At 56.9% G+C, this 11,985-nt stretch overlaps 1 protein-coding gene across 5 annotated transcripts; it reads left to right on the forward strand.

Moving 5' to 3' along the window:
- The first annotated feature begins 7 nt into the window (after positions 1-7).
- Positions 8-9,753, forward strand: PTMA (prothymosin alpha). 5 transcript variants are annotated; one of them, XM_086843974.1, is made up of 5 exons: positions 8-88; positions 4,980-5,051; positions 5,722-5,812; positions 8,347-8,420; positions 8,879-9,753. In XM_086843974.1, the coding sequence occupies exons 1-5, from the start codon at positions 65-67 to the stop codon at positions 8,924-8,926; spliced, it is 309 nt and encodes a 102-aa protein (XP_086700100.1). In that variant the 5' UTR covers positions 8-64; the 3' UTR covers positions 8,927-9,753. The 5 variants fall into 5 exon arrangements, with proteins under 5 accessions (XP_086700100.1, XP_086700101.1, XP_086700099.1 ...); XM_086843975.1 differs by having other exon boundaries at positions 5,725-5,812; XM_086843973.1 differs by lacking the exon at positions 8-88 and adding an exon at positions 695-912 and having other exon boundaries at positions 5,725-5,812.
- Positions 9,754-11,985: the final 2,232 nt, after the last annotated feature.

An 11,985-nucleotide genomic window follows, 5' to 3' on the forward strand; every position in this document is an offset into this window, starting at 1 on the left:
TGTGGCCCCGGTGCCCGTGGGCGCAGTGCGAGGGGTACGGCCGTATATAACGGAAAGCTGCGGAATGGGGAGCATAGAGAAGCTCCTGGTGCGCCTCAAGCCTTTAACTCGCACAAGGCTGGGGAGGGGGGGAAGTAGAAGCAGCTTGATTACGGGTTTTTTTACTGTAAAATAAGCAAACGGGTGGGAATCCCGCATTTCTGCGCGGCAGGCTGGGCGGGCCGCCCCTCCCCACTTCCCCCAGGGGCGGCCGCGGTTGTTGTGGCCAAAGTTTCCGCGGGGCGCCGAAAGCAGAGTGAACGAGGGGGGCAAGCGGGGTACCGCAGGAACGGGGCTGCCCCAGGACCACCGGCAGCCCCATGGTAGCGGGATGGGGGAGGGCAGCGCCGGTTCTCCCGCATTACTGTTATTATTCTTATTTTTAACTCTTATTATTTCCCCTCCGCCCCTCCGCAGGCGCGGCGGGAGCTTCCCCCCCTCACTCCCGCCCGCCGCCTCACACGGCGGGAGAGGCGTGGCGGAGGCGGCGGGGGCGGAGGTAGCTCGGGAGGCGTGGCTCTACTTCCCTCTGCGCCCGCCACGCTGAGACCGAACCCAACTCATTACCGCAGTGGCGGCGCTCGCCGGCTCCTTTAAGCGGCCGTGCCCCATTGTTTGCGCCGCGGCCAATGGGCGCCCGGCGGCCGCGGCGCGCGCGGCCAATGGGGCGCGGCGCGGGGCAGCGCGCGCGCCGCCCCCCGGCTCTATAAGAGGGCCGGCGGCGCCGCGTGAGTTCCCACTGGCTCGCGCAAAGCCATCTTGGCATTGTTCTGCCCGCCCGCCCGCGCCGCCGCAGCCCCGCGCGACACAGCCCCGCACGCCCCCGCCATGTCCGACGCGGCCGTGGACACCAGCGCTGAGATCTCCGCCAAGGTTAGCGACCCGACGCCTCGTTCCCTGCTCCACAGCTTTTTTCTCCCCTGTTTTAATTTTTTTTTTTTTTCTGAGTGATTTCTGGCTTTTTTTCCCCTTTTATGATTTTTTTTTTTTTATCGAATTTTTTTTTTTTTCCCCCCCTGCCCGTCCCGCCCCCTCATTTCTCCCCCTTCCCCCTCCGTCCTTCTCGTTGAAGTTGGCGGGGCGGCGCGGCGCGGAGCCGGCGCCGCCGCGCTCACTGTGCGGGGCTGCCAGCGCCGTTCCTTTGTCTACAGTGTGCGGGAAACGTGCTCGCCTCCTTTGCCGGTGCTGTCGAGCCCCGCCGCTCCGTGTCCCGCTCCCTCCCGTCTTTCATGGGGATAGCGGCTGACCGTCCCGCTGCGGAGGGGCTTGGGGAGCCGGGGGGGTACACGCCGGCAGTGCCTCGGCACCCGGCAGCGCTCGCTCATTCAATCCGCGGTGCGGGAGCTTGACAGCCCCGTCAAACTTGTGTCCCGCTCGGCCCCGTCCCTGCGGGGGGGGTGTGGGGGGAAGCGCTCCGGAACACGCACCGGAGGGCTGGGGGGGGGCAGTGTCTGTTGTGGAGTTGCTGCCGAAAAGCGGGGTGGGCGGGTGATTGCTATTTCGGAGTTGCACCCGGTTGATGCGGGAGGGGCGTCTGCTGTGTCGGTGTTACCCCTCAAGTGTGGGGGGGGCAGTTGTTTTTTCGGCGTTGCCCTCCGGAAGGAATGGGGGGGGGGGGGGGGCATTTGCGCTTTAGGTGCTGCCCCGAATTGGGGGTTTCTATATCTGAGTTGCCCTCGGAGGTGAGGGGGAGTGGGGGGTGCTCCGGAGCTGTCCTGGGGGGGGCTTTTGTTATTTTTTAAGTTGCCCCGATGGGAGTACCCCTACAGTGGGAGATACCCCGGTGCGCTGGGGCGGCGAGGCTGAGGGCGCAGGCTCTGGCCCGAGCTCCTCGCAGTGGGATAACTTTGCGAGTCGCTGCTGGAGGTGATGGGAAGCCTTTGGGGAGCGCCGGTACCAGCCGGGAGAGGCTCTCCCGGGAGTCCCCGCTGCGGCTCCCGGCGCACGCCTTTGTCTGCGCTCCGCGGCGGAGCGTCCCCCGGGGGGACTGCGCTCCCCGGGCGGCCACGGTGCGCCCCGTTGAGCCCGGGGCCACGGCCGGAAAAGTTGCGAGGGGACCCGACCTGGGCTAGTGCGTGGGAAGGCAGCGGAGGACGCGCCCGGCGGCCTCCTCACCCTGCGCCCCGGCCGGCCTCGGGTCGCGCCGCTCCCGGGGGAAGCGCGGCTGGAGGGGGAAAAAAAAAATATCCGACGGGGAGGAGGGCTTATAAAAAACAACCAACAAAACGCCGTTTCTGGCAGATTTCGATTTCACTTCTGTTTCCCGCTCCCGCAGCCTTTCCCCCATCCCGCTTGCCCTGCCTCCGTTCCGGGGCCGCGGCTTGGTTCCCGCCGCCTCCGGCTCTCCCGCTGCCGGGAAGCGGCGAGGCGGGTCGATCCCCATCCTTCCCCGGGGAAACGGGGCCAAGTTTGCCGTTAACCTTCCCCTGCCCTTTACCGCGTGCGGGAAGTGGCCTCGTCTCTGGGCTCACCCTCCTGGGAGCGATCAAGGGTCCGCGCTGCAGGGCGGGCGGAGGCGCGGACGGCGGCAAGGTGACCCCCCCCACAGCCCTGAGAAGCGCGGAGGCACCGGGGCCGTTCGCCCTCGTCCCGCCTCGCCGTCCTGAACGCTCCCGGGAGGCGGGGATAGGGGGGGAAGGGGCTCCCGCCCCGCCCGGGCGCCGCCCCCGGCCGGTACCGCGGGGCGCCCACCACGTGCGGGCCTGGGAGCCGGAGTCCGCCGCGCCGCCCCCGCCGGGACTACAGCTCCCGGCAGCCCGCGGGGCGCCGCGTTGGCTGCCAGCCAATCAGCGGGACGCGGGTAGTGGCGCGCGGTTTGAATGGCGGCTGCGCGCGTGGCGGCGCGGGTGAGCCCCCTGCCGGCGGGAGGCGCGGGCTGCGGCGGCGCCACTGCCGTCCCCGGCTCCTGATATTCCCCTGCTTCCCACCGGGATCCTGCCGAGAGCAGGGCCGGGGAGAAGGTAGAGCTTTCTGGGCCGGTGGTATGTGACTCTACGCCGCTGCTATTCATTCCATAGCCAAACAGACCTGACACACCTATAATTAGAGGCCATGTCCCAGCCTTGGCGTCTGAGCAGCCCTGCTGCTGCACCGGCCTTTAGTCTGGATGTTCCCTTGTACATCTGTTTGTGTTGGAGTGGGAAAGGAAAAGGGAGAATCTGTGATGCTCTCTGCAATCCTGTTGCTACCACAAACTTCATGACCTGGCATTGTGATAGTGGTTAAACTGAGAGCATTTTTAGTGATGCAGAAAAGGTCAGGGCTGGAGATCTGTCCAGATAAAGTGCCCAAGAGTGAGTTGTTCCTTCACTTGGAGAATTGCTTGCAGTTTGTGAACAACTTGTTTTAAAAAGAACTGTTGGGCGCTGATATGGAAATTCTGACTGCTTGACTTGTTCTGTGTTTAACTTGGGAACTGCTTTGTTGCCCTCGTGCCCATGTGCCTGGTGTGATGCAGCAGCTGTAGCCGAGTGATGCACGAGAGGCCAAATGGTTGTGGAACATGGTAGTGGAAGCCACTGACATGTAGAACTGTGGTGGAGCTGGGCAGTGTACAGGAAGTGGCCTGGGATTTGTGTGTGAGCAGTGAAAGGAGGCAGGAGCTTGTGTTTTACTCTGGACTCCTGGGTTTGCTTAGGTGAGGTTTGGTCAACAGGTGTTGTCCCCTCAAAGCTTTCTTCCAGAGAGTCTTTCCTCAATGCACTGGCACCCTGCTGGGCGCCTCGGGAGGAAACAGCATCTGTCTATTTGAGTAACCTGGTGGTCTAACATGCCTGTGCTTCCTCCCCTGAGCAGTTTGCAGGGGAGAAGCCCTCTCTGAAGGGGGCAGTGATCACACTAGCAGGGTCAGGGCTGTGCTTTTCCCTGCTGTGTTCCCATGAGGCAGTGGCTCCCGGGAGTGCAAGTGCCTGCTGTCCGTAGGTGGCACGGCAGCTGCAAAGGGCCGGCAGGAGGGGGAGAAGCCACCGCAGTGGAGCAGGAGCTTCCAGCAACTTTTAAACACCTCATGGTTGCTGCTGAAGGAGGCTGTGGCTGTGCTGCTGGCCCTGGGGAAGGGCCTCCCTGCTTTCCTTGGCTGGGGTAGCGCTCACTATGCTGAAGGATCTCGCTCCAGCTGATGGAGGAACAGAAGGGGAGGAGGATGCAAGCAGAGATGCCAGTGTTAAATCCAAGTGTTCTTAATGCAGGAACATAAAGTTGGATCCTTTCAGCCTGTTTGCTGAGCGACTTGGCATGACATTTTGACAGTGATCAATAGCAAAAACACACAAGCTCCCGCTCTGCTCGCGATGGAGGCTTGAACCAAACTAGCCAGGCACAGCTCTTGGAGCAGTGTAAAAATAGACTTCTTCCCCCACCCCATCCTGTTACACTTTAAGCTGTGAGCTGGATGCTGGAGCCTCCTCTTTGCTGCTGCGAGAAAGACCAGGCGTGTAACATTTGCCGTATGATTTTCCCCAGGCAAGGCAGAGACCACAGCCTCTGCTAATGAGTCCCTGGGATTTGTTCCTGCTGTGAAGGTACTGAGCTGCCGTGGATGCCCGCAGCCCCAGGGCGGTGGAGCCCGTCCTTTGGACGGGGCTGCCGGCTCTCCATGGCATTGCAGGAGCTTGCGTGGACTGTGCTAAGATGGGCAATCAGCCAGCTCTGCTGCTGTTGAGCATATATGCAGGCGGCCAGCTCTGTCTGTTTGGGAGCTCAGAGGTGAAACAGAGCAGTCTCTTTTTTAGATGGCTGCTCTGGCAAGGCTGGCTTGGATTGAGATTCGCCCCCATGTTTTCCCGTTCCCAAGGAGGAGCCAGAACGTGGCGAACAAATCTGTGTGAAGAGAAACCAGCTCCTGCTCTCGCTCTCAGACTGTTTTTCACACCTGATCTGCAGCTTCTCTGACCCAGACACCTGGAATCGGGGTGACTTCTCTGCTTTTCTGCTCCTTCCAGGATCTAAAAGAGAAGAAGGAAGTTGTTGAAGAAACAGAAAATGGCAGAGATGCACCAGCCAACGGCAACGCTGTGAGTATTGCTGCAATCTGCTGAGAGAGGCAGAGTCTGTACACCAATACCTTTTTGTTTTCCTCTCTTCTTGCTTTTCCTGCAAGTTTGTTCCTAGCACTGTTTAGAGGGGCCGCCTGCAAATGGCAGCCCTGAGCCCTGCAGAGCCCTCCAGCCTTGGTGTTTCACGATACGCAGACACTCCCAGCTTGTGGGCTGTTCAAGTTGTGCAGAAGAGAAAGGCTGGGCTTGGATTCCCTCCCTGACAGCCGTGTGAGGCTGTCCAGTACCACCTCTTCCCTAGGCAGGGATAAAGAGGAAAAAAAAATTAAAAATCCACTAGGATGTACAACGTTACAACCAGTTGAGCTGGGAAATACATCATGTACAAGTAAAGTGGTTGGTTTCCTCTTTTAACATGCTGGGGGAAAATCACTGTGCCACATTTCGATGTGTCATGAGAGCCATTGCAAGCTTTGTCTCAAAGCTGCAGCCCCAAGTTACTGTGGGCTTGATCCTTTGTGCCTGGGTTGTGTGGAGGCAGGCAGGAAGCGGGATATGCACCCAGGGCTTCGGTGGGCTGGTGCTTTGCTTTCAACAGGAAAGGTGGGAATGTGCACTTGTGCTGAATGTCTCTTCCACCTTCTCCCTTCCCAGTGCATTTTTTTAAGTGATGTTTTGTCTTGCCAAGGAGAACGAGGAAAATGGAGAGCAGGAGGCTGACAACGAAGTAGACGAAGAGGAAGAGGAAGGTGGTGAAGAAGAGGATGAGGAGGAAGAGGGTGATGGTAACTTTGTTTGTTCCCCCCCATCCCCCAGTGGTGTCCTGTTCTGGACAGCAGGCTCCCGGGAAGCAGAGGCGAGCAGAGAGAGCAGCATCTCCCCCTCGTGGCTGCGGGCAGAGAGCTCCCACCAGACAGGCTTGCTCCTTCCTTGCTTGCCCGAGCCACCGCTGCTGGGAGTGAAGTCAGCCTTGAATCCCTTCCAGCAGGTTGAGGGCAGATTCCTTCCTCCCTCCCTCCCTCCCTCTGACCAGACAGCACCGTACCGCGGCGCTGAATAAGCGCATTAGCCCTTCCGTGCGAGTAGTAAAATCTGCCCTTGACTCCTGTGAGCACAGCCACTGCTGCAGACACCAGCACTGGCCAGTGGGACAGGGACAGCCCTGGGTGGCCATGCCTTGGCCCAGGCACAGAGGGCATGTCACCATCCTTGTTCATAGAGCAGCGTGCTGAGAGGCTCACGCAGCCCTCTTTCCCAGGCTGGATGTTGTGTGGAGACAACCAGAGGAACCTGCGGCTGTTACCTGCTCCTCCAGCTGGAGTAGATGGGCTTGCTTTGAGCCTTCTATGGCTGCAGTGTCCCTGCCCTCTGCTGCTTCCTGACCTGACCCAGCCTGGAAGTGGGTTTTGGCAGCAGTGACTTGCCAAATCACTTCTCACTCTCCCTGCTATTATTTTTTTCCCAAGAACTGCTTGGATGAATAACATTGTTTATTTTTATCCTTGTTAAGGCAGGGAGAAAACCTTTCTTGTTATGCTGAGATGAACTTGGGGCCTCTGATTATCTCTTACTAGGTTAATCCCCTGTGAATTTTTGGTTTACGTGCTGACCTACTAACCTGATGGCTAGTTTTGGGAGATGGGGACAGGGCTGAAAATTTAATGACCATTAAACCCGTGCATATTCAGAGAGTGTGAGCTGGGAAAGCCACCTCCTTTGGGGTAGCACTCTCAGCAGCCTGCTGTGCCCTTCAGTAGGAATTAGTTTACTAGGAAAAGCTGGGAATTGTGACCCTCTTTAACTTGTGGTTTTAACCCCTGGGGGCAGGTGCAGCACTGCTATGTGCTCTCCTGAGCCCGTTTACCCCCAGCCCTACTTTAGGCTGGATGAGATGGGGAATACTTGGCTCTCCCTGCTCCTCTTGGGCAGGAGCAGGGAGGATGCGTGTGCTGCAGGCGCATATGTGGGGTGGAAGTGTTGCTTGGATACTGCTGTGACAAACCCGGGGAGCTTTGGTCCCGCAGTGCCAGCCCTGCTCTTCCCAGCTCACCGAGCACAGGCATGATTTGGCACGCGGTGCCTGGAGACGCCGATGCCTTGCAGGGATCCAGCATGGGCTCTGACCGCTGGCACGGGCTCTGTCCGTGCCTGCTGCCCTCGGGCGATCCCTGCCTGAGAGCTGCACCTGAGCACTGCAGGAGAGAGATTTAAAGGCAGCAAGTCCAGCTTGCATCAGCTTTTTTAGCCAAGACTTGCAGCCAAACTCCCGGGGTTTGACAGCAGAGGAGAGCTTGAGGGTATATTCTCCTCTTGCATCTCTCCATCCCATCTCATTATTTGCTTTGCTTAAAGCAGCTCAAAGAACTAAAAATGCTCCCAATCAGCTTGGTGCTGTCACCTGACCTGCCGGCCAGCCCCAGTGCATGTGATGGCTGCCGGGGTGTTGATCCATCGCTGGGAGCTAATCTTGGCCCTTCCCGCCGATGGGCCACACTGCAGCTGGGCACACGTCGGGAGGGGCGGGGGGAGGATGGGCTGACCTTAATCCCCCCGGCTGTCCATACGTGTGGCTCGTGGCGGTGGTTTAAAGCCAGCTTACTGGCCTTAACTCTCTAAGTTTTAGTAGGGTCTCCTGTTACACAAGAGACTTGTCTGGATAGCTGAGAAGCTGTTCTGCCTCTGGGCTTGCCCCTGAGTCTCCAAAACTGGCCGAAGGTGATTGACTCAGTCGTTCTGATCCACTGGCCTATTTGAGCTCAAAGTGGGTCAAAGCCCAGAGCTCACTGCTCATCCTCCTGGCTGGCTGTAAGATAAGTTGGAAGCATTTGTTTGCTGTTCTGATAATTAGAAAGTGTTCTGACTCAGAACTAATGCGTTCTGGCTCTCTTAACTCATTAAAGATGGACTAATAGCTGCAAAGGGAAGCAGAAGTAATCTGGAGTGGTTAGGCAGAGCAGCCACTAGAAAGAGTTTTTTCCTCTCTCTTTTTCTCCCCCCCCCCATTTTTGCCATGATTTCGGCACTTGTGGCAGGTGGGGGTTTTGCCATCCCACTGTCTGTGTTACAAATGCAGTGTGAACCAGACTTGAGGCTGCCAATCCTTATTTTCCCATTGGTGGGTCAGGTCAGTTGGATGCCCAGAAAGCCACCATGTCCTCTGTCACCTGTTGTCCTGAAGAGGCTGTGTGCTACCTGGGGAGATGGGGACATGGCATTGCAGCATGGGGATGAGACAGTATTAAACCCACAGGGGGAGGTGTGGGGTACTGGAACTCTCCCAGAGGGTCTCACATTTCCTCCCTTTGTACTCCAGGTGAGGAAGAGGACGGTGATGACGACGACGAAGCTGAGGGAGCCACAGGCAAACGGGCAGCTGAGGATGATGAGGTAGGAAGAGTAGGCACCCCCTCAGAGCCACACATGCTCCCAGAAGGCTTGGGGGGAGAGGGAGGGTGTCAGTGGGGCCACAGGGGCTGGGCTGGTCTTAGCCCTGGGCCTGGGATGCTCTGCCTGTGTGCTCCCCATGTCTCTCCAGGGACACAGCCCAGTTCTGTTTATATGCTGGCCTGGTTAGCGGGGGGTGTCTGCTCCCGCCCAGTGGAGCTCTGGCCCTGGGCTGGGGAGCCCTGAAATGCTCAGGGCAGGGCCTGGGTGAGGGCACTCAGGGGGCTCCCTGAGAAGAGAGGATTTTGCCTGAGGGGAGAGAAACATCTGGCCTTGACCCTGAGGTGGGAGAGGGACCCGAAAACTCCCCTGCCTCACTCCCTGCCCTGGGGTGGCTCTTGCCTGCCCCCAGCAGGCCCCAGTCCCCATCTCCTCTCCTGACAGCTTTGCTTTCCCCCCAGGATGATGACGTCGATCCCAAGAAGCAGAAAACTGATGAAGATGACTAGGCAGCAAATTATTATTATTTTTTTTTTTTAAATAAGGAGGAAAACAAACCAACAAAAAAGGCCAGCGCATCCTCTTCACCCTTGGGTCCCCCCTTGGGACTCCCGTTGCAGCCCCCTTTCCCACACACACCCCCTTCCTCCCCCCTCCGCCGTGGTCATCCTCACCAAGTAGAGTGAACCCCGTCCCCGCCCCCCGGCGCGGCGCTGCCACTCAACGAACATGGAAATGATTCGCCCGTTAGCGGGGAGAGAAAAACCCCCCCTTCCCCCACAAATCCCCTCCTCCCCCCCCAGCACCAAAACTTCAAGGCCCTGCTTTCTTTCTTAAAAGTACTTTAAAGGAGAATTTGTTTGTATTTTTTATTTACATTTTATATTTTTGTACATATTGTTAGGAGGTCCGCCATTTTTAAGTGATCTCGGATTGACCAAAAGGGGGGCTTTGAAGTGTATATCTCTCTTGTTACCTATCTCTGACTTTACTTGTGGTGTGACCAGGCCCAAACCATTATCTCAAAAGAGAATAAAACAAAACCTTGTAAAAAAAAAATTAAAAAAAGACAAAAATGCAAAAAAAAAAAAATTACAATCTTATTCTGAGCATTCCAGTAACTTTTTTTGTGTATGTACTTTAGCTGTACCATAGATTGTGGTTTGTATGAGGTGGCAAGGCCAAAGATAAAAAGGTTTTCTTTTTTTTTTTCTGTCTATGAAGTTGCTGTTTATTTTTATTTTTTTTCTTTTTTTTTTGGCCTGTTTGATGTATGTGTGAAACAATGTTGTCCAACAATAAACCGGAATTTTATTTTGCTGAGTTGTCCTAACAAGGCTGCCTCCCAACTGCTGCTTTTTGTTTTAGTTTTCATTTGTTTAAGTTTTTTATTTCTTTCTTCCCTTCTTTATCTCCTTTCTTTCTTTGCTTTGGACTTGGGCTGGGAAGAGAGGCAGGGGTGCAGGGTGTTGATGGGGAGGGTTGGGAGGCTGTGCTGTCCCCCTGCTGCTGTGGAGGTAGGGGAGTTAGTGTCTTTCCATGGCTGTGTGCCTGTGGAGAGCTGCACCGGCACCCCCAGCATGGCCTCTGCATGATCCTGCATGCTCTGGCTGCCCTTGGCAAGAGGTAGGGATGGGTCAGGCTGGGAAACATGGACAAGGGAGTGTAGGGGACCTGGGTATGTTTGCTCAGCAATTCTGTCTCTGCAGCCAGATTCAGTGGCGAGTGTTTGGCTTGTGTAGTGGGGATGATAAATCCATCCCCAAAACCCTTCCTTGCAGTATCTGCTGAAGGTGCTTGACCCCTGGTTGTGGGGTGGGGAGGCCTCAGACTGTGTAAATGCATTCCTACCCTTAGGGCTTGTTTGAGCATTGATGGCGGTGGGGCAGGAGTCAGTGGCAGCAGGGATTGGATTCAGCCAGAACTGGGCCTGGCGAGATGCTCCAGCCTGCACTGGTCACCCAGCAATTTCTGGGGTGCCAAGTTCAAGGTTCGGTGGTGGGACCCCAGGGAGACAGGCTCAGGTTTGTGCACTCTAACAAACCAGAAAGGCCATAACTTAGCCTAAGCCTTTGCTGCTTTGCTTCTAACCTTCCTCCAACTCATTTTTCCTCCTTCCTCCAGGAGCCTTGGAGCTTGGAAAAGCTCAGCCTGCTCTGCCAGGTGTGTGGAGTTCGTTTGCAAGAGCCTGCTTTGTATCTGTGCTCCCAAACCCTCACCCGGCTCCAGGGAGTCCCCTTTCCTACTGATGCAGGCTGTGCCAAAGCCTCACCAGATGGTCTCATTTCCTCCTCTCACGCTGCAATCCCAACAGTCGGTGTTCAGATGCTGGGAGATGATTCCTATTTTACTTTTTTTTTTTTAAAAAAAAGGAACCAATGTGCATTTAATGCACTGGCTGTGAGGGTCACAGCCCTTCCTGATCCCCAGGAGCAGCCAGGTCACTTAATCTGTACTTACACCTTAATTATCCAGTGAATTGTGGTGCTGGCTGATAGTTCATGAGATTTACTGCCTCAATGCACAGGCCCCATCCAGCCCTGCCTGGATGAGGGGAGCTTGTGGCAGACAGGGCTGGAGGCAGCACTAGGTTTGGTTATCCAGTCCTCCCATGGGCTGTGACAAACTGTGCTGCTGAGTGTCACCGTGCTGCTGCGTGGGGCTTTGTCACGCAGTGCTGGGAGTCAGCGTCCTCATATCCTCACCATGGCTGCCCCATGCGTGGCTGCTGCATGGTGATGGGATGGGATCTGATGGGATGGGTGCCAATGGTGCAAGACTCAAGCTGGTACTTGTAGATTTGCAAGGCAAATTATTCAAATAAGCTTCTGCAGCTACATAGATGAGATCTGTCTCCAGGTGTCCCTGAAGTGTGGGGACCCTGCATGCACAAAACTGGTGTGATGGCCCAGGGAGCAGAGATTCTGGGGGAGCAGTGGCCTTCCTGTCCCAGTTGCAGAGAAGGAGTTGTCTTCCCTGAAGCCCCCAAAAAACCTGGTGGTCTCAGGTCATGGGGTCCATTTTGGTGTGGGGTACTGGAGGTTGCTCCCAGCCTCCCAGGTGGGCATACTAATGATGGGTGGGGCATGGAGCAGCCAGGGGTGTGTGGGCTGGGTCAGAGGGCCCCCAGCCCTACAGCTCGGTCTACACACAGCTGCTGTGAGCCCCTGCAGCCACTGGTAATGGAGAAGGCAAACCCCACTTCACCCCCGCATGCCCTGGTGTTTCTGCACCCCATCTCTACCCTCTCGTGGCTCAGTCCCAGGGGCTCTGGCTGCCCCTGCCACCCCATGACACTGGCGGTGCTCTGGTGTCGACAGGACTGGGGCTGAGGCACAGCTCAGTGCATGGATCTTCGCAGGCATCTCAGCCCCAGCCAATCCCAACATGGTGGCTCAGCCAACCAGCCAATCCTGTGCTGCCACCTGGCCCTTCCTGCCTCATGCTGCCTCCACCAATCACAACCAAGCAACACTCTGGCCTGACCAATCATCTGCTGCCACCTGTGCTTCCCCCACAGCCAACCACGTGCTGCCATTAATCTCTGCTGCTGCCTCACCCCTTGCAG

Source organism: Cyanistes caeruleus, chromosome 10 (assembly GCF_971803275.1).
Source record: "Cyanistes caeruleus chromosome 10, bCyaCae1.hap1.1, whole genome shotgun sequence".
NCBI lineage: Eukaryota > Metazoa > Chordata > Aves > Passeriformes > Paridae > Cyanistes > Cyanistes caeruleus.

Coding starts and splice junctions, on each gene's coding strand:
- PTMA (XM_086843971.1), top strand. CDS start 868: ATGTCCGACGCGGCCGTGGACACCAGCGCTGAGATCTCCGCCAAG. Junction 913..4,979: donor GCGCTGAGATCTCCGCCAAG/GTTAGCGACCCG, acceptor TGCTCCTTCCAG/GATCTAAAAGAGAAGAAGGA. Junction 8,421..8,878: donor GGGCAGCTGAGGATGATGAG/GTAGGAAGAGTA, acceptor CTTTCCCCCCAG/GATGATGACGTCGATCCCAA.